At 38.4% G+C, this 23156-nt stretch overlaps 1 protein-coding gene across 1 annotated transcript in view; it reads right to left on the reverse strand.

Moving 5' to 3' along the window:
* Positions 1–405: 405 nt before the first annotated feature.
* Positions 406–23156, reverse strand: part of PGM2L1 (phosphoglucomutase 2-like 1) — a 53913-nt gene continuing 31162 nt past the window's right edge. Inside the window, exons 6-14 of the mRNA XM_006875411.1 lie at positions 17327–17520; positions 10642–10831; positions 9995–10092; positions 9158–9335; positions 7167–7260; positions 6538–6667; positions 5965–6154; positions 3677–3810; positions 406–869 (exon numbers count right to left, since the gene is read on the reverse strand). Of these exons, the coding sequence (XP_006875473.1) occupies positions 767–869; positions 3677–3810; positions 5965–6154; positions 6538–6667; positions 7167–7260; positions 9158–9335; positions 9995–10092; positions 10642–10831; positions 17327–17520 (1311 nt within the window). The 3' untranslated portion in view covers positions 406–766. The remainder of the gene's footprint in view (positions 870–3676; positions 3811–5964; positions 6155–6537; positions 6668–7166; positions 7261–9157; positions 9336–9994; positions 10093–10641; positions 10832–17326; positions 17521–23156) is intronic.

The following is a 23156-nucleotide window of genomic DNA, read 5'->3' on the forward strand; positions in this document are numbered from 1 at the left end:
CCTATGTATCTTGGATGATTATCCTTAACTGGCTAAAAATGAACTAATTAACTTATACCCAATATGGGAACATTGTTTCGGTTCTTAGCAGACCTCTGGGAAGGCACTGAGAAATTTGACAAGAACCAAAACACTAGGAGTGTTGCCACTATTGTTTCATGTTCAGTCAACGTTGGAATTCCAAATACGCACATACATACATACTGCACCAAGAGCACCTGAAACAGAGGTGCGGAACCCACATAGTTTAAACACATCTTTAAATGAAAAAGTCTAGATTTCGTATTTTAAATATCTAATTTGTAACAATGATACTTTATCACAGCGATCTGGGAGAGTGTCATGCTCTCACTGACATTATTTAACTAAGTCTGCAATTATATAACGTCTATCTGCTTTTTTTTTTTTTCAAATCGTGCTATACACAACTACAAGAATATGAAACTAAACTTAGTCAGACTTTAATAAGAAAACTCACTTTTATATAGTTACATTTCTGGTAAAGGAAGAACAATACATTATGATAATACTTTTAATGTAATGACTTTTGTTCAAGATTATGAAAACAATTCAATCATTTACCTTCAGACCATTTCATTTCAGATTTATACAGTGTGGTTAGTTAGTTGACCAAAAAGATAAGAAAACAAAAAAAAAAAGGGGGGGGGGGAGAGACACTTGGCCCAGTGAGAGAGAATACTAATACAAGGTTCAATGCATGGAGTTCTTGGTTGTTGTTTCATATGCCAGGGCAACTGGTGTACAACTAAACAGAACGCCAGATCAGTCCATTCTTACTGGGTTCAAGAAAATTCTCAATCAAAGCTTCAATGAGTTTCTTCAGTTCTTCTTCCAGTAAGGCAGTGTTACTAAGGGAAAAGATTGAGAGTTTTAAAATTCAACTTAAAATCTTTAAGTTGAATAGCCATAACTTTTTAGGGGGAAGCACATTGGCTTTAGAGGATAAGCACTGGACTACAAACCATAAGATTGGTGGTTTGAACCCACTAGCAGCTCCATGGGATAAAGATGAGGCTTTCTGTCCCTGCAAGATGTACAGCCTCATAAACCCTATATAGGGTGGCTATGAGTCAGAACAAGGAGCTCTGGTAGCATAGTGATTACAAATCGGTCTGCTAACCTCAGGGTCGGAAGTTCGAAACTACCAGTTGTTCCATGGGAGAAAAATGAGGCTTTCTGATCCCGTAAAGATTTACAGCCTTGGAAACCCTGTACAGGGTCACTATGAGTTGGAACCGAATCCATGGCACATAACCAACAAATGAGTCAGAACAGACTCGATGGCACTTAGCAATAATACTTGAAATGATTAAGCAGTTGGTGAACTAAACAGAAATTAATTCAGTTACAACAGACCCCTTTAAAGAAGAGCACAGGTGGAATACGGGACCCTATCCAGAGAAGCAGAGACACCAGAGGTGGAAGCAGAGATGGGGACATGGAGAGAGGGAGCAGCTGAGGACTCTGGACTCATGGAAAGAGAGGGACTGGGTGCCTCTGGCCAGGAGGTTGGATTGCAGAATGTGCCCTTTGGTTATTTAAATTATTATATATTCCTGAGTGTTTTGTATATATTTCCCCACACACGCCCAAAATAAAGAGGGAATGGAAGCAAATACTGTTGAATGATGATGCACGGAGAAGATTGTAATCATCACAATGAAACAAAGGTGTAAAGCCGATGTTCTCCCATGTAAACTATCACTCAGTTCACACAAAAAACTTAAAAAAAAAAAAAAAAAATCACACATAGAAAGAAATATCACACACTGAAGTTGAACTACATTAATATATGATATTAATGTATTAGTACATTAACTACATTAATACATGATATTATGTATTAGTACATGTTCCTTAGTACATGATAAATGGGTGAGGGAGTGGTTATAGTATGTTTAAAGGATTCTCTAGGTCAGGCAATTTTATGAATTGGGCCACCAATGGTTGTTAAGTATGGCTGAGTCTGTTTTAACTCCTAGCAGCCCTGTATAGAGTTTCCAAGGAGTAGCTGGTGGGTTTGCATGCCTGACCTCGTGGTTAGCAGTATAGTGCCAACACTACAGTACCACACCAGGACCCCGATACTGGGTATTATAATCAAACAGTTTCCTGAAATATTTAGATGAATACTCAGTACTGATATCATGGGGTGATAGGACATATCTTTCAGACAGCAGAGGGAAGTGTGATTAACAGAATGAGATGTTTAAAAAGCAAATACACACTTTAAAGTTTGTCTTTTAAAACTATCATCTGAGGAGCTGCTGTTGACTAAAACTTTTCTAGGAACGTCTCTTTTAAACTGTTTTCATAGTCATTTAGAAGCTATGCAAGAAGCCAGTTTTTATTACTTTAATAACCATCCTTTATTTTTTTTAAAATGGGGTATATAATCACACAAGGGGTTTTTTAAAAATTCATAGAAAAATTGCATTATTTTTAAATTAAAAATTTCCACAAACTTTTTGAAGCCCCTTCAGATAAACTGCATTTAAGCACACACACATATATAAAGCTCAGACACACACACACATGAGAGTAAGTCTAAAAGCATTGCTATGGAGGTTCCAGTTCATACATGCATGGGTTTATTCCAAACAAACACGTTTAGACATGTTTCTGTGATAGGTAGATGTCTGCTGACAAGTTCTCTCTGTGATACACTTGTCTTAGTCTTGTTGTTGTTGTTGTTGTTGTTATGTACCGTGGAGTTGGTTCTGACTCATAGCGACCCTGTACAGTGTTTCCGAGGCTGTAAATCTTTACAGGAACAGAAAGTCTCACCTTTCTCCCATGGAGCAGCTGGTAGTTTCGAACTGCTAACCGTGAGATTAGCAGCCCGATTTGTAACCATTATGCTGTAGGTGCTGACTCATAGAGACTCTGTATAGGGCTTTCAAGGAGCATTTGGGTTTAAACTGTTGACCCTGCAAGTTAGCAGCCCAGTGCTTATCCTACAGTGCCACACTATAGGTATTCAAATGAAAGTCCAATTAAAACAGTGGCTTTCAAGGGGATCTGTTGGGTCAGTTAAATTCAAAGCAGAGAAGTCAGTTCAGAAGGTTATGACAACTGGTTTATTGGGGATCCTAAAGGGTAATCTTGAAAGATTTTCTCAAAGGACACAAGGTGATCATGGGGCTTATTATGGTAAAGTTTTAATAAAACGGAAACTGTATTAGAGAGAAAATTGCCAGGAAAGTTGTGCCAAGGAGTTTTTTGGTTTGGTTTTATTTTTTTTTCCATCTCAGCAATGTACCTGCTCATTCTCCGAGGGCAGCTAGGGCTGTTTTATGAGACTTGTCCTTGGGAAATCTTACCCCCCATCCACCCTACAGCCCTGATTTTGCCCTTTCAGGCTTCTTTTTGTTCCCCAAACCTAAAGAACATTGAAAAGGAAGATGATTTGGGTCCCTTGAGGATGCCCAAACTGCTGTTTTGACATGGTGTAAATCAAACAGCACAGAATTCTTCAGGGAAGGGGAAGAGACATGGAAACACCACCTTCAGAAACATGTAGACCTAGATGGAGGATATGTCAAGAAACAATGACTTCACATTGATTCTTTTGTTTAATAAAGGCTTCTACAATTTTTGTAGCAACAGTTTTTGACATATAAAGCTTATATATAAAACATATGTCAATCCTCACCTCTGGTCAGGTGATGCACACATCTCGGCATAATACTTTATCTTTGGTTCTGTCCCGCTTGTTCGAAGGGTAGCAACACAGCCATTTTGAAAAGTAAAGGTAATCATTTGGCTGTTTTTACTCACAGGCAGCACCTATGCACAATCACAACAACAGCTTAATTGCACCCAGTATCCTTTTTCATTTTCAAGAATTATAAAATACAAAAGAGGATTACTTATATAACAGTTCATAAATATATCACATACTGACAATTTAGAATAGTCCAGGCATTTGGGTTATACGTCTTATATATATGATCTCTGAGCCTCAACAAAAATCCTGCCAAGTAAAGATGTGGCTGAGACTAAATGATTTGATCAAGGCAATCAGCGATGTGGCATAGCAAGAAATGGAAGCCAAAGTCTAAACTGCCTCTGTATCTGCAAGGTGCTCTACGATTTCAAAGTATTTTCACAAACAGTTTGTCAATGGTCTCGAAGCAGAGTTCACATATCCTAGGATTATATCCCAAATAACCTACTGGAATATCATTATTATTATAAAGATATTACACATACTTTTAACCTAAAATTTTAGAAAGAACTTAAGCTTGGCTAATATTTAATCCATGGATTGGCACTGGCGTTCTCTCTGGTCCTCAGATCACTCTACAAGGTATTCTGGGGAGACTGGGGATGGTACTATCCCCTCAGTAGACACGATGCTTTCAATTAGGTGTCCTGAGATCCCCTTGCTCTACCATTCACCAGTTGCTTATAAGACTTTCCTCCACTCTCTTCATTCACAGGCCATTAACTCAGTGAGCCCTGTCTATTCTATATGAAATTTAACTCAACTTTGCCCATTTCTCTCCACTATCACTGTTATTTTGTTAAATTTAGGCTACCATCATTTTTCACCTAGATTGCTAAAATGGCATGTGAACTACCCAGAAGTGTGCCCCTCTTCATACATGCCACTCTTCTCTCACTCCATACTTCAGTTACAGAGAATTATTTGTGGTTCTCTGAAGGAGACATGCCTTTTCACTTCTATACCAGGCACTTACTGCTCCCTCAGCCAGGCACTTGCTGCTCCCTCTCCTGCATCTGGATAACTCCTAATCATCCTCTACAATTCAGCTCAGAGAGTCCTCTATAACATCTTCCCTAAGCCCCCAAGTCCTTGTGTGGTGCCCTAGGATAAGCACTGTACTGCTAGCTAGGTCAGTTTGAACCACAAGGTTGGCAGTTCAAACTCACTAGCCACTCCTTGGAAACCCTATACAGGATTGTTATGAGTAGGACCTGACTTGACAGCACTTAACAACAACAACAACAAGCCCCCAAACAGCACAGTGAATTATTAAATATGGGGCTTCCAGCCATAGTCTTTGTAACTCCCATCAACTTTTTTCCTGATGGATCTGGATAAGAAAGGGTAGGGGTGGGGAGATGCTGAAAGGATTCTATGATTTAGTTGTGAGTGACTGTTAACAGGGCTAAATGTGATTGTAAAACTTGGAACTCTTAACATGGGGACTGGTCAATTCTGCCATCCTGCTGGACTACAATGAGCCATCTCAGAAGCAAGAATGTGGGGTCTCATTACCATAAGAAAGAACGACCAAGAGTAAAGAGCACCCTTGGGACCGGTAGGTCCCTGCACATTGAACCTCCTTGATCCAGGGACAGAGAGCTGTGACAACAGAGAAGCAGCAGAACCGAGAATAGAGAACAAGACAGAACAGTGTGCTTCCCAACCCATGGAGCAAGTAAAACTGACTGCCTTCAGGCAGGAGGCTCACTTGTAGAGTGGGGTGCCTCTAGACACTTCATCTGGGGAGCTAGGTATACAGAGTACGGTTAGAAAGGGAAGTGAAAATTAGAAATTATATGGCTTTGAAATGATAAGCTTTTAGACTTTATTTTCAATATCATTTAGCATCAAAGCAAGCACATGCACATATATATTTCAGGGGTAGTATAGCTATGGGTTAATGCATCAGACTGCAAAGTCATTTGAACTGTAATATTGGCAGTTCAAGCTCACCAGCTGCTCCTCAGAAACCCTATACAGGGTCGCTAGGGGTCGGAACTGACTCGATGGCACTTAACAACAACAACAATAGATGATTTTTGAGGGGTGATGAAGACAGACTCAACAGCAGATAATCCAATTAACAGACTTACTACTACTCTGGAGAAAAACAATGAATCCTAGTCTTAAGAAACCCCTATGCTTGAAGGCACACTATTTTATGATTAAAGGAATTATTAACAATTTATTTTAAAATAGGCACTTACTGATTTCTTATTAGGCTGGCTGCTATCATATCCAGTGGTAACGTCCCGTATATGCAGTATAGCAAATGCCCCACAAAATTTTGGATATTCTTTTGGAGAATCAAAATTGCGAAGTCTTTCAAATATACTTTTGATGATAGGTGGATCATAACACAAGAAATATGAAGTTTTTGAAATATGATATCCATATCTGTAATAGATTGGAATTGTTAAAATCAGATTTCAGATAACTCTTTAAAACTACATGAAAGATAAGCCTATTATAGTATTTTGTAGGAGGCTGTTGTTGTTGTTAAGTACTGTGGAGTCGGTTCCGACTCATAGTGACCCTGATCAGGGTTTCCGAGGCTGTAAATCTTTACAGGAGCAGAAATTCTCATCTTTCTCCCGCAGAACAGCTGGTAGCTTCGAACTGCCGACCTTGAGGTTAGCATCAGACAAGTTTAATTCTTCTTTTTAAAGTATTGACTATTCCTCAAAATCAAACTTAGAAAGTGAAGTATAAGTCAAAATTAAAAAAAAAAAAAGAGAGACAGAAAATCTAGCCTGTGAAATTCATAAAAGTGGACTTACTTTTCATAAACTTTGATTAGCTGTTGTCTCAATGTGATGTTCATTGTTTCAAGGAAAGATGCCATCTCAGCAACAACAACTGCTGCACTCACCCCATCTTTATCCAAAACGGATGTTCCACACAGAAAACCTGAGGGTGAAAAACAAATTCAGAAAAGATGATGCCAGAGAAAAACTTAAGCTGGCAATTTCATTAATTTTACATTTCTTTGGAAGGACCAATGCACAAAAGCCTTGTATTAGACGATGCTCATCTATACTGAACATATGTAGACCTAGTGCCATGGAGTTGGTTCTAACTCATAGTGACTCTATATTGGATCTCTAAGACTAAATCTTTATGGGAGCAGACAGCCTCATCGTTCTCCCATGGAGCGGTTGGTGGGTTTGAATTGCTGACCTTGTTATTAACAGCCCAGTGCCTAACCCACAGTGCCACCTTATCTAAGGACCTTTAAAAACATTTTTTATTTTCCTGATGAGAAATACATTTATACATTTCTGAGTTCTCTGTAGTTTTTACAATTCAAAATGCAAAACCAGAAGACAAAATTCTTCTTCATAGAATTATCACGTTAAAAAAAAAGTTCTCGATCAAATTTCAAAAAATTTTAATATTTACTACATACCAATAGACTCTTCAAATGCAAAAAGGACTTCTTTCCCATTTTCCAGAAGGTCTTTTATTCTACTCCCAATCCATTTAAAACCTGGTAATGTTTCCTGAAATGTAGAAGAGGCCGCTCTTGTTAAGTGACTCATGAATACATATTAGAGGCAATCCTGTCACTAAATGCACATACACTTGTATAATAGCCCTCTGTTAAGGTCTTCAGTCCCCAAGATTTTTTGAAGTGCTATACAAGTGCCATGAATACACACACTGCCACTATATATTACCTACTATTTACACTAAATATAATCCAATGTGATTCAGAGTCACGAAGTGACAGATACATTCATACATTAAGATCATCAAGCAATGTAATAGGTGCTTTACATCCATTGTCTCTTAATACTCACAAAAATTCTGCTGCTGAAACAGAGGCTCAAAGATTAAATAAATTTGCCCTAGATTGTGCTGCATATAAAAGATGGAGCCAGGATTCAATTACACTGCCTCTTGGAAACTATCCTTTAAGCTAGCTTATATCACTAATATAAGAGTACCTACTAAAGTTGTGATTTACTTTCCCTGCATAATCAAAAGCTATAAAATTTATATACCATTAGCATCAGCACAACCTATGTATGTTTGAACCAACTTTAAGTTTCCATCACATTGTGGCTTAAATAAAACCAAGAAAGATACTAAATCCTCCTTTGGCGAACAGATTTGAGGATTTATCATCTGATAGCATGAACTGTTTTAGAATTGATAGAATGTGATATGCTCTAATTCTATAATTCATTAGTAATTTAAGATTCTTAATTCACCTCTCTATCACCTAACAAAACAAAAAACCAAGACAATACAACACCAACAAAACCCCCAGATAAACCACTCTCTCTACCACCACTATGACACACAACAGAAAAAAACAAGCAAATTTATCATCTTGGTCATTTGAATCATCCTTTTTTCTCTTTTGTGCTCATTATATATCTTCCTTGATATAGATAAAAACAAGGAAATTATTAACATCATTGTAATTCAGAATCTTGGTGGTGGTGGTTGGTGGTTATGTGCTGTGGAGTCAGTTCCGACTCTTAGCGACCCTGTACAGGGTTTCCAAGGCTGTAAATCTTTACGGGAGCAGAAAGCCTTATCTTTCCCCTGTGGAACAGCTGGTAGTTTCAAACTGCTGAGCTTGCTGTTTGCAGCCCGATTTGTAACCACTACCCTACCAGAGTTCCTTAATTCAGAATCATAGGCTTGAAAAAAAATTCAATTTCTTGTACTTGGTTATTTATGTTTTAGAAAGGCTAAATAAGGTTGGAAAGTTCTCTCTCATGAAGACAGGTACAATTTTTCTTTTACTCAGTGTTAAGATCTGTGGTATGACTAGGGCTCAAAGAAAGAAAGAAAGAAAAAACCCAAATGTGACATTTTCACTGACATTTGACAAATATGACAGAGTAAATGCAACATAATAGACATTAGTCTCATAGCTTCAAAAATGATTAAAAATCAGCATAATTGCCTGATACTCACCAAGGTTAATGATCTGTATTGAACGAAAGAGTGAGTCATTACTTTTCTTTTAGAGATAGAAACAATGGATCTAAAGTTACAACTTAGAAGACTACTTCAAGTTGTTTAAGATTGAGCTAAACAAGTGGTTGGCAACACAATTTTTTGGAGTAGAGTTTATCTTACTGATGAGGCTACCAAGAGCCAAATTTTCTCAGTGTGAAAACAAGATATTGTTATATGGAATAATAAACATCAATTAAAATTGTAAGAATATCTTATCCTAATCCCCAATACTGTTCACATGTTGGATGAATTTCGCTCAAGGTGTTTGAAATAACAAAGAGAATTTAAAAGCATTAGCAGATTTAGAAAAATGTGTAAAACTGTAAATAAAATCAATAAAGGTCAGTTTTGGTGGAGAAATGCCTTTAATTTAGACAAATAAATGTAGAAGAGTGGCACACAGACATTATTTATTCTTACTTCAAAATGAAATCCTTCTTTAAGTGCAATTGCCTTCAAAATTTTAGAAGAGACTGTGGTGGCTAACATATAAACATTATTCACATCAGCATTTCTTGATTTATTTCTCCAGCAATCAAACATCCACCACCCAAACAAAGCTGCCAATTCATTTCCTGTGAAAACTTTCCAATGACCACTGTAGAGAGAGTGAAAATTTAAAGTCAAGACTTCTCTAGTGTCTCTTTAAAACCTGTTAACTCTAAAACTTAAAAATTAGACTCTTTCATATATTATCACATGGGATCGTTGAGAAAACATTTACTACTACTTTTCTTTCTAATAGCACAGGGGGTGGTTTGGGGTAGGGATGCCTGCAATATAATTTGGAAAATTATTACACTGTTACTTTTATTCTAAGAAAAAAGTTATAATAAATGTTTAAGCCTTTCTGTGCAAGGGAGTTTGTCACAAAATTAAAATGACAAAAACAAGTTTGTACTCCAAGGCAAACATTAGTCATTATGTTGAAATATTATGTTATTTTTAAAATTAATATACTCAAACAATATTTAAAGACAGGAAAGATTGCTCGTAATACAATGCTAAGTACAAAATAATCAGGATTCAAAACTACATATAATCACAATTTTATATAAGCAAATATTTCTTCAAATATTTAATTAGAAAAAAGATTAGAGAAAATGTCAAGATTTCACTTAGGCCTTAGATGGTGGAGTTTATAGAAGATTTATATTCTTTTCCTAATTTTTCATTATTTTCAATGAGCCTGTAAGACTTAAAATAAAAGACAGTTTTCCAATGTTGAAACTTTTAATCAGTACTAATTCTACTTACTTTTCCTGAAGTTCTGCCACTGCCAGTCGGTCTGCATCAGGGTCTGTGGCTAGGACAACTCGGGCCTTTTCTTTCTCTGCTAGTCTCAAAGAAAGTTCCTAAAACAGTGACCGAAAAAGCTAGAGTACATTAAATAAGTTAATTTTAATATTACTACTCCTAAGATTAGGCACTGTTAGTCACAGGAATTTTAGAAGGCATATAATTTGACTAAACTTAAAAGAATAGGCCTAGAGGTTCTGTTATACATAGGGTTGCTATGAGTAGGTACCGATTCGATGGCACCTAACAACAAACAACAGAGGTAGGAATACCTACCACAAAGATTTCAATCTAAAATAGAAAGTGCAGTTGTTGTTATTAAGTGCTGTTGAGTCGATTCTGACTCATAGTAACCCTGTATAGGGTTTCTGAGCAGTGGCTGGTGAGTCTGAAATGCCACTGTTGTGATTCAAACCAACCTTGTGGTCCAGTGCATTATCCTGCAGCGCCACACCAGAACTCCAAAACGGAACATAAGATTCCAGCATCATTTAAAAGATGTAAACTAAAGTGGTTCTTGTTTTGTAAAATGATTTTTGAATTGTCATTGAATTCTACCTATTTTGATGATTAATAAATCAAATTAGATATTAAAAAATATATACCAGCACGGATTCTCCTTCTTCAGGATTTGGGCATTTAACAGTAGAAAAGTCTGGATCAGGATCCTTTTGTTCTGGTACTGGAATTGGGGGCTTAAACCCAAACACTTGAAAAGCCAACTGTACATAGTCATGTCCAACCCCATGAAAAGACGTGTGAACAAATTTCAAGGTGGTCTTTGAGTTTATTTCCCTGTAAAAGAAAATCATCATTCAATCAGTATCATAAAACTTAGTGGTTATGATATAATGAAAAACAGTCAAATTCTGAGTATAAGTGATTCAAGTCTTTAGCAGAGGTCTAAAGGCCTACAACTATGCAGTATTTACTTAAGCATCAACAAGATTTTGAGCTGAGCTGTGTTCTTTCTTTGTGACTCAACTCCTTAGCCTGGATATCTTCTATCTATTGTCTATTGTGCCATCTCCTTCCATCAGCCATCTCCTTCCATCAGCAAAAACTTCCTAATGGCATCATCTTACTCTCCAGCAGACCCTTCCTTTCTTCACTTCTTTTATGCCCAGCTTAAATCCCAAGGTACCTAATTTTAATGACCTTTCTATATATCACTTCAGTTATTTGAATACCCCAGTACCCCAACCTTGCTGAACCACTATGTATGTTTTACAGGTGTGCACCAAAAACTGCTAAATACTGCTAGGGTTGTTGTTGTTGTTAAGTGCCGTTGAGTCGGTTCCGACCCATAGCGACCCTGTATAGGGTTTCCGAGGGTGTAAATCTTTACAGGAGTAGAAAGCCTTATCTTTCTCCTGCGGAGCAGCTGGTAGTTTCGAACCGCTGACCTTAAGGTTCGCAGCCCGATTCGTAACCACTATGCTACCAGAGTAAGTCTCAGAAAAAGGCCTGAATGCCTTCATTTAAATGGACACTCAATAGGCAATCCACTTTATTATCTACATGATCTTACTTTTTCTTCTTTTTTTCTACTAAGATGATTAAATTAATACCTTCAAAACTCAACCTACTGTTGTGGAGTCAATTCCTAGCACCACACCAGAACTCCTTTACAAGTAGATATCTGTAGATATGTCCTAATGTTTTACATATTCCTGGTGTGGCATTGTAGGAGTCGTGGACTGCAAAGTTTGTTTGAACTGCAAGACCAGCAGTTCAAACCCACCAGCCACTCCTTGGAAACCTTATACAAGGTCGTTAAGGGCTGGAACAGGCTTGGCAGCACTTAACAACAATTACCCTATATACCTTACCTTTTTCATTCAACATTATGTTAATGAGAAATTTTCATGGTTATGCATGAATTGCCATGGATTGAATTGTGCCCCAATATGTGTAAGAAGCCTGGTGTAATGCTTTAGGATAAGCACTGGCCAGCTAACTGCAAGATTGGATGTTCAAACCTACCAGGTGCTCCCTGGAAACCTTATACAAGGTCATATGACGTAGAATTGACTCAATGAAACTTAACAAAAATATTATGTGCCAAGTGGGGCCATGATTCTCAGTGGGTTGGCAGTTAATGTAATGATTAATTTGGCAATTATATGATGATGTAATCGTGCTCCCATTATGTCATCTAATATGATCAGCCAATTAGTTGTGCGGGGATCAGGCTAGGATACAACACCCTTACTTAGGTCACAGCCTGATCTACTGAACACAGAGTTTCTCTGGGTGTGGCCTGCAACACCTTTTATCTTCTGTTGCGGACTGTGTAAGACTGGTCAGAGGTTCGAGGCCCTCTAGGGCCGAGTGTAACAAATGAGGCCACTGGCAGTTAATGGCAAATTGCTTTCATTTTAATATTCAGGTATATATATTAAATTAATACACGGAGCCTTTGAGAATCCACAGATAAATGTGATATTTTCCTAAAGCCTAAGACTAAAGGTTGCAAGGTCAAGCCTTTCTCCAAAAGGATTAACTAAAAATATCTTAGCTACTTCTCGGGGTTCTTTGTTTTATAGACAAAGAACCCATCCTCCCTAATCCCTTTTCCAGGTGCAGCCCATTCACCTGTGGGCATCTCCTGCAGAACTCTCACCTTCCCCCAACTGACCTCAGGGGCTATAGATATGTTAATTGGGCCTGAGAATCCAAGTTGCTGGCCTGGGATTCGAACCAGCGAAGTATGATGTAAAGTTATCTGAATGTCTGGAAAAGTACTGATGTTAGCTGTACCTTGCCTAAGTCCCTCCCAGCTAGGTGTGAAGCTCCTCCCCTAAATAAAGCAGAGGCCCAGGCCTCCCCAGGTGTGCATTACTGGTTGGAAGGCATGCAGTAAAGATTGCAGGGCAGTGAGTTGCTGCCTGCAGAGGCCACGATGCCTGTAGTCCCAAGCCTGCCCACCAGTGATGTATCCACCCTGGCTTTGGGGTGCCTCATTGTCTCCCTTCTTCTGTTTGTTTGTGTATTCTTTCGCTATCCCTATCGCCACTGGATCTCCCCTCTCGTGACCCAAACACTCGTGAACAACATAACTATGTCAAGGTCAGACCCCGACAATCTTCAACAGAAAAAAGGAGAGAGAAGCAAGCAGAGAAGGAGGGACCTCAGTACCGCCAAGAAAGAAGAGTTGGGAGTGGACCACATCCTTTGGACCCGGAGTTCCTGCACTGAGAACCATCTTGACCCAAGGGAAGACTGATGCTAAAACACATGGAGATCTATCTATAAGGAATGAAAGGGCCCACAGATGTTGAAAGAAGACAAAGACCTTCCCCCAGAGCTGATGGAGAAAGAAAGTCTTCCCCTAGAGCTGGCACCCTGAATTCAGACTTCTAGTCTAGAGTCCTGGTGAGGCACTGTAGGATAAAGCACTGGATTGCAAGGTGGGTTTGGATCACAAGTTCAGTGGTTCAAACCCATCAGTTACTCCTCAGAAACCCTAGACAGGGCCGCTATAAGTCAGAACCAACTGGACAGCACATAACAACAACAACAAACAGTGAAAAAATAAATGTTAAAGCCATCTACTTGTGGTATTTCTGCTATAGCAGCACTAGAGAACTAAGATGGTGGTGGTGGTGGTTGTGTGCTGTTGAATAGGTTCCGACTCACAGCAAACCTGTATAGGGTTTCCAAGGCTGTAATTCTGAATGGGTGCACACAGCCTCATCTTTCTGCTGAGGAATAGCTGGTAAATTCAAACTACTGACCATGCAGTTAGCAGCCCAGCTCATAACCACTACACTACCAGGGCTCCTTATAGAATTAAGATAGTGCTGACTCATTTATTTTCATTAATGTTATCATTTTCTATTGCATGAACATACCTCAATTTATCCATTCTACTGTGGATGAACATTTAGATCTTTCTCCCATATCTCCCTCTCCCTCTCCTTCTCTCTTTCTCTTTTTTATTACAACCAATACTGCCATGAACATTCTTGTTCATATCTCCTTTTGCCCACATGCCAAAATTTTCTTCCCATGAGTTTTATCAACTTATCTTCTGCAGATGTGTATCTCATGTCTCCACTGTCTCCACATTCTTGCCAATGCTTGAGGTGAGCTAGACTTGAATTTTTTTCCAAGGTCACATATAAAATAGTGATTTTTGTTGTTTGTTTTAACTCACATTTTCTCCAATTATCAGTAAGCCCATTTACTCATTAAACCATCACAATGTGGCTCCCATCTCAAGAAGGTCACCAAAACTGTTCCCACCACGGATACTCATAATCTTCATATTACCACATCCAATGACCATTTCTTTATCCTTATCTCACTGGTGGCACTCTGGGTTTGGTGTTGTACTGCTGACTGCAAGGTCAGCAGTTCAAACCCATTAGCTCTATTACCTGCCTGCCTGCTGGGCCGGCCTGTCATCTGACTTGCTGATCTTGGTTCATCTGACCAGGATTTGGGAATCAGCCACCTCTACAACTGTGTGAACCATCTCTTTGATATAAACTTCTCTTTATATATATGTATATAAGTTTCGCTAGTTTTGCTTCTCTAGAGAACCCAGCCTAAGACACTTTTCTCCTTACCAGATAAATGTTAAAGACTCTCTTCACTTCTCTCTTTTTATACCCACCCACCTGGGTAATCTCATTCATTTTCATAAACTTGTATCCTTCTGTGTACTGACCACTTATACATTTAGATCTTCAACCTTTACTCAATTCACAATAAAATGTTTTTAGAAACATCAGATCTTTGACATAAACTTTTCCCTTTTATCTCCAGGCTTATATATAACTACTGACTTGACATCGCCTCTTAAATATCTCATTAAAACAAAACACCACGAACAAAACTAACCCATTACCATGAAGTTGATTCCAAGATTGAGTAAACAGAACTGCCCCATGGGGTTTCCAAAGCTGTAATCTTTAAGGAAACAAACTATCATGTCTTTCTCCTGTGAAGTGTCTGGTGGGTTCAACATGCTGACCTTCTGGTTAGCAAACAAGCACTTAACCACTGTGACTCTAGGGCTCTAAATATCTCGTTGTTTGGTGCCATTGAGTTGGTACCGACTCATAGTGATCCTATGTACAACAGAACGAAACACTGCCTGGTCCTATCTCATAGGTATCTTAATCTTAAAAGTCCAACTCTGACTTAACAGTTGTTAAGTGCCGTCGAATTGGTTTCACCTCACAGTGATCCTGTATAGATAGGATTTTTGAAACTTTAAATCTTTGTGTCAGCACAAATCCTCATCATTCTCCTGTAGAACGCCTGGAGAGCTTAAACCTCTGACCATGTGGTTCGAAGTCCAGTGCTTACCCTATGGAGTCATAGCTTAAGTAAATGGTATCTCTACTTCTACTGTTACATACATACATACTAGTTGTCACCAGCTCAATTCCGAATAATGGCAACTCGGTATGTATCAGATTAGAACTGTATTCCATAGGGTTTTCACGAGCTTATTTTTTTTCAGAAGTAGATTGCCAGTACTTTCCTCTGAGGCACTTCTGGACCTGTTAGTTATTAATTGAGCTCATTAGCCATTTGCACCACCCAACAACCTTCTACTCTTACTTCCCTCTAATCAAGCACAGTAGCTACAGTGTTCTTTTTATAAAATAAATCAGATCTTGCCACTCCCAGCTTAAAAGTTCTTCAGTGGCTTCCCAATGCACTTGGAGTTAAATTCCAACTCCCTTCCACTGCCTACAAGGTTCTGCTTAGTATGACTCTTTCCTCATTTCCCCCCTTTTCTATCTTACCCTCACTGCCACACTGTTGTTGTTGTTATGACTCATAGTGACCCTACACAGGGTTTCCGAGGCTGTAAATCTTTACGGGAGCAGACCGCCTCATCTTTCTCCTGCAGAACCGCTGGTAGTTTCGAACTGCTGACCTTGCGGCTCACAGCCCGATTCATAACCACTATGCTACCAGAGCTCCTATGCCACACTACCCTCTAGTTTTTCTGACTTTCTGTCATTTCTCAGAACATACCAAGCTCTTTTTCCATTCCAGAATCTTTTAGTTTGCTGTTACCTCTATCTAAAATATTCCTTCTTGTTCTGCCAGCCCTCTTATCTCTTATTAGGATTTACTCATTCCCATTTTTCAGATTGCCACTTAATTCTGACTATCATCCTAATGGAGGTCCACTCCATTATTTCCCATCATTAACATTCAATCTCCTTCTAGCATCAATGTCAATCTGTAGTTACTTTATAATTATTTTATTTGCTGATAAAACATAAGCTCCTTGGGGCAGGGAACTCAACTGTTTTGTTCTAAATTTTTAGTGCCTGGATCAGTGCTTGGCACATAACAGGTCTACAAGAATTATGTATTGAACAATTGAATGATAATTATTTTTGTGATATTTCAGAGTTGAATTGGCTTGATCAAAGTTTTTATAGATAAACAAGCAAGGACAAAAAAGATAAGAGAATAATTAGAATCGTTTCAGATTTACTATGACTAGCAGCATTTGGAGCCCTGGCATGGCACTATAGGATAAGCACTAGACTGCTAACCACAAGGCTGTGGTTCAAACCCACCAATCACTCCTAGGAAACCCTATGAGTTGGAACTGACTTGATGGCACTTAACAACAACAATAACATAAAACTACTTAGAAAAAAACTTTATTGCAATACGATTCACTCGTATAAAATGTACAACTTAATGGCTTTGTACATTGAAATCTAAATCACTATTTAGAGTGATGTAACCAATACCACATCAATTTTAAAATGGTCTCATGATCTCAAAAGTAAACTGTAGTCCAAAGCCACCATGCCCAATCCTGCCATTCCTAGGCAACCACCAATGTACTTTCTATCTCTGTAGATTTGCCTCTTCTTGAAATTTCATATACTAGGCATCACACAGTATGAGGAAAATATTAAAAAGTCCATGGAAAGAAATTCCATTATCTTTTCATTTCATTTTTCCACAAACTTTTTGAAGCCCCTTTGTTTGTGGTTCTTTGTGACTAGCTTCTTTCCTTAGCATATTTTCAAGGTTTATCCATCTTATAGCATATATCACTACTTCATTCATTTTTATTGTTAAATCATATTCTGTTGTATGCATATGCCACATTTTATTTATCCATTCATCAGTTGATGGATATTTGAGTTGTTTTCACTTTTAGTTATTAGGATAAAGCTATTTAGCTATATTTTAATACAACAAATAGAGAAAATATTTTTATCTGTTTTTCTTTCTCTCTTTAAAAAAGAAATCATTCTGAGGTAATACTATCCTATATTCTCACTTGGATACCTGTGAAAACAGATCTTTTTCAGATCTTCCATGTATCTTTTACAAATGTCCTGCAGAGGATCTTTCTTCAGTGGGCTGGTATCCACTAAATTATCATTCCAGGAACCATTCCAGGGTTCCACACATTCTTCTATACATTTCAGAATTTCTTTATCATGAGGAGATGTGATCTGAGAACCAGTTTCCCAATAAACCTGAATGATAAGTAAATAGAGCTATAATTACTTGAAATGTTCAGATTCATTCTTAACTACAGTAGAAGTCTTTGATTTTAATCAATCAAACTTAATCACACAGAAGATGTCAATATGGAGCTATTTCATAAATACCAAAGGATATTGATGTTTTTAGCGATCTCACAGGAACTCTTCAATAGTACAGTCATGTATTATTTTTAAATATAAGCTAGTGTATCATTATGACAACATAATATGCATATACCATAATGTCAAATCATATCCTTAGGTCTATAATTATACATTAAAGTTAATCTTAGAAAGAATGGAGTAGCTCATAAAACTTGATAGTACTAATCTTTAGCATTATAAAGTGGTTGTTACATGGTACAGATGAAATAATTTTTTAATTATAGACTGAAGAATTTATATTACATCAGATAGTCAGGAAAGATGATTAACATGTTAAGTATTCATTTACATTTCAATAATATGTCACTTTGCCAAGTAGCTTGATCAATAAGACTTTAGAAATTACACACACACAAAAACCCCCAGAGAATGCATTTCTAATAATTCACACAATATCAAAGTCAGACGGGGCTTGATTAAAGGATATCTACAGACTAGGAGTCCTGGTGTGATGCCACAGGGTAAGCACTTGACCTCAAGTTTGGTTTGAACTGTAAAGTTGGCAGTTCAAACTTACCAGCCACTCTTCTAAAACCCTATACAGGGTCGCTGTGAGCCAGAACTGACTTAACAATTTAATGACAACAACATAGGATAAGCATTGGTCTGCAAGGTCGGTTTGAACTTCAAGGTTGGCAGTTCAAACTTACCAGCTGCTCCTCAGAGACCTTATACAAGGTTGCTGTGAGTTGGAACCAACTCAATGCCACTTAACAACAATAACCATTGGTTCCAGCCAACCTTGCAGTCCAGCGCATTAACCCGCAGCACCACACCAGGACTCCAATATGGCTACTTGTTGTTTGTTGTTGTTAACTACCATGGAGTTGGTTCTGATTCATAATCACCCTGCACAGGGTTTCCCAGGCTGCAAATCTTTATGGGAGCACAAAGCCTCATCTTTCTCCCACAGAACAGCTGGTAGTTTCAAACTGCCAACGATGACATTAGTAGCCCGATTCATAACCACTACCCTAGAAAACTTAAAATTACATGTGTGGATTAAACTGGGGGACTCATGTTATATTTTTCTTGGGCACAGCTGACTTGTAGGGTAAATTTCAAGAAGTGGAACTTCTGGGTCAAAGGGAATATGCAAAGAAAATTTGGGGTCATGGTGTGGCACTGTAGGATAAGCACTTGACTGCCAACCATGAGGCTGGCAGTTTAAACCTGCCAGCTACTCTTTGGAAAACCTATATAGGTCACTATGAGCTAGAACTGACCTGATGGCACTTAACAACAACAAGCAATAACATCTTACTGAATCTGCACTTTCACCCTGTGATGCCGGTTCTATTATTAGCTACAGTTTGCAGAGGTTAAATGGAGCAACAACAAAAACCCCAACCAGTTGTTACGGAGTCCATTCTGATCCATGGCAACCTCATGTGTGTCTGAGTAGAAATGTGCTGTAGGGTTTTCAGTGGCTGATTTTTTGGAGGTAGATTGCTAGGCATTTCTTCCAAGGCACATCTGGATAGAGTCTAACTTCCAACTTCCAGTTAGCAGAAACTGTGCTAACCATTTGCATCACCCAGGGACTTCAAGGAAACTGAATTGTGTAACTTGCCTGAGGTCAAACCAAACTCACACTCTTAACTGCTTTTCTGAATGAACCCTATAAATCTACTTGCACGTGAGAACAAAGACAAATCCTGCAATACTGGTGACCCCTGAGTAGATGCATGGATAGACACGCAGGCTGAATGGCTATGGAAGGGAGTGTGGGACTGCACCTACAAATACATATAGATCTGACACAGTGTATTTTTACATGTGTATTTACCTTTGCTGCAAATGTATCCACGAATGTGACAGATCATGGTGCTGGTGGTGGTGGTGTACTGTGGAGTTGGTTCTGACTCATAGCGACCCTGTATAGAGTTTCCAAGGCTGTCAATCTTTATGGGAGCAGAAAGCCTTATCTTTCTCCCGCAGAACCGCTGGTAGTTTTGAACTAGCTGACCTGGAGGTTAATAGCCCGACTCATAACCACTACACTACCAGAGCTCCTTGTGACAGATCATACAGGGTGCAAAATTATTAGATTTCTCAGACATAACCCAAAACCTTGAGGGAATGAGTCCCTGGGCCTGGAGGCTCAGGACATCAAAGCAAATTGGCATAACGTAGTTCACAAAGACAGTGTTCTACATTCTATTCTTTTTTTTTTTTTAAGTTTTTATTGTGAACTATGTGTTAGTTGACATAGGAGAACATTATCATTACATTCATCCTATCATATTTCATTTCACTGCAATGATTACAATCCCTTGCATGCATCTACATTCTATTTTTGTGAGCAGTGATCGGGATCTAAAAAGCTCTTGACCAGCCATCTACAGTGCACCTGTTGGACTCTCCTTGTCTGAAGGAAAGAATAGTGAAGAAAATCACAGCTACATGGAAACAATTCATCTAGTGGACTAATGGACCACATGAACATCAGTCTCTACAACCCTGAGACCAGAAGAACTAGATGGTGCCCAGCTACCATTACTAACTCTTCTGAAAGGGATCTACCCACACGTGGATAGAGTGGGAGAAAATGTGGAACAAAAATCAAAATCATTAAAAAAAACCCTAAAAAACAGGCTTATTAGTTGGATAGAGACTGGTGGAACTCCTGAGACTATGGTCCTTAGTCAGGTCTGGAAATGAACTCACCCCCATGGCTCAATTTTCAGTCAAACACTAGACAGGTCTATAAAGGGAACAGTAACCCTAGGGAGGTATGCATACCTTAGAATAATCACACATTTGAGATCAGAAGAGTAGCATTTACCCAAGGACAAAATTCAAAAGAGTTGGAAAAGAAGGAAGAATGGGAACAAGAAGCACAGGGAGGAGATGGCATAGGTGATGTTACTTTGTGGGGATTTTGATCAGTGAAATGAAACAAAATGTGTACGAACTGTTGAATGGAAAATTGATCTGCTCTGTACACTTTCACCCAAATCACAAAAAGTTAAATAAAAGAAAAAGGATGTAGGTAGAAAAAATTAATTGTAGCATTGTTTGTAACTAGCAGAGGATCAGAAACAACTGAAATGCTGTTCAATAGAAGACTGGTTAAAAAATTAGGATCCAACAGCAAAAGATGTAGATTTTCAGATGAATAAGGTATGGTGGTGAATGTGTGACACTGAGTTAGTCTGACTCATAGAGACCCTGCATAGAGTTTCCAACCCTGTAGAGAGTTTCCCATCTTTTATGGGAGCAGAAATCGTCATCTTTCTCCCACTGAGCAGCTGGTGGATTTGAACTACTAACCTTGTGGTTAGCAGCCCAATGCATAACCTATTACACTACCAGAGCTCCTGTGGTTAGCAGCCCAATGCATAACCTATTACACTACCAGAGCTCCTTTTGGAGATATATAAATATAGATATAGCTATAGCTATGTATGTATGTATGTATATATATATAGGCATGTTGTTGTTGTTGTTGTTGTTATGTGCCGTGGAGTCGGTTCCGACTCATAGCGACCCTGTACAGGGTTTCCAAGGCTGTAAATCTTTACTGGAGCAGAAAGCCTCATCTTTCTCCCGCGGAACAGCTGGTAGTTTCGAACCGACTCCACGGCACATAACAATAACAACAACATATATATACACACACACATACAGAGACTGAATGATCTATAAGACATACTGTTGTGTTAAAAAAAAAAAGACCCAAAACTGTATATAGTGTCCTACCATTTGTATAAAAGAATGGAGGAGTGACAAATACATATATGTTTATATATGCATAGACTACCTTTGGTAGCAAAGTAAAACTGGAAACAGAGACACTGGGGTGCAGGTATGGAAGAGATACTTTTTACTGTTTAGGCTTTTATACAGTTGGATCTTACTTTGTGCTTGTATTTTGAAAGAAAACAACAAAAACAAAAATGACAAAATATCTTTGAGGGTCTATTATGTACAAAGTATGTTTAACAGCAATAAACATACAAACTGATTTAGTCCTTCCCCCTTGAGTTTTCATGTGGGAGATGGAGGTGGGGGAAGGCCACACAATTCAACAAACAAGAGAATTCATCACAAAGAGACTAGATAATTACAGATAGTGGTAAATGTTGTGAAGGAAATAAAAACGATGATGAGAAAGTTATTGAGGGAAGCTATTAAAGATAAGGTGGCAAGGAATGTCTCTTTAGGGAAGCAACATCTGAACAGGAACCTGAAGGACAAAAATAAGCAAGTCTGCATAACTGGGGAAGAGTAATTTGAGCAGAGGAAAAAATAATTACAAAGGTTCAGAGGTAGGAAGAACTTGATATACTGAAGAAACTGGAGAGACAGAAAGAAGCAGCAGTGTGACTGGAATTTAGTGAGCACAGAGAGGAAAGAAATGAGGTAAAAGAAACAGACCTTGTAGGGTCCTGTAATTCAAAGAAGAAGAAAAAGCCATTGAAGAACTTTAAGCAGGAGAATGACATGAGCTCATATATTTTTTAAAGATCATCTGGCTGCTTGGTGGAGAGTGAATTGCAGGAAAGAACTGAGAAGACGACAGGAGACCAGCTACAATGCTGTTGTTCAAACAGAAAACAGCATCGGCTTGGAAAGACGGCAGTGGAGGGGGTGGGCAAAGATAAATATATTCATCATATCTGAGATTTAGAAATTATGGAACCTGTTAAAAGAGTGAATGCCAGGAGTAAAGGAAAGGGAATAATCAAGAATTATTGGGTTTTGTTTATGTGAGTGGAAATGTCAATTTCTAAAAATGGGGAGGACTGGAGGAAAAATACATTTGGGGATCCAGAGCTCTGTTCTAGAAACACTGATTTTGAGATGTTTGTTGGAGCTGAATGGGTATCAGGTAGGCAGTTTGACATAGAAGTCTGATGCTAAGAGAGGTCAGGCTCTTAGATTTATTTGACAGTTGACCTCTCCCACCTTGAAAATCTCTTATCCCTTTGGTTTCTATGATACCACTCTTTCCTGGTCTTCTATATCCTACACTCTAATGTCTCTTCTTCTGCCCTTCCCATAAAGTTGGTATTCCCTAGGGAATCATTCTTGCCCCCTCTCTTTCTACTCTGTTTCTGGGCTGCTTATCCAAGTGAAGAACTTCCAACTACTCTTACATGGGGAATGGGGAGTCTTCAAAAAGGTTGTGCAAAAATTGCATTAGCTTTTCATTTCATTTCTCCACAAATCTATAATTTCAACCTAGATTTCTCCCGTGGGCCATAGATCTGTGTGTATCCAACTGCCTACAGGAAATTGCTACCTGGTTGACCAAAACACCTCTAACTTAATATGCTTGAAACTAAATTAACATTTAACAAAAAAAGTAAATAAACACCTTAAAAAAAATGAACAAAGGACTTGAACAGTTCAACAAAGAGGATATTCAAATGGCCAGCAAGCACTTGAAAAGATGCTCAATATCTTTAACCACTGTTGTTGTAAAGTGCTGTAAAGTTGGTTCTGACCCATAG

The sequence above is a fragment of the Chrysochloris asiatica genome, unplaced genomic scaffold, assembly GCF_000296735.1.
Source record: "Chrysochloris asiatica unplaced genomic scaffold, ChrAsi1.0 scaffold00326, whole genome shotgun sequence".
In the NCBI taxonomy this organism is placed as follows: Eukaryota; Metazoa; Chordata; class Mammalia; order Afrosoricida; family Chrysochloridae; genus Chrysochloris; species Chrysochloris asiatica.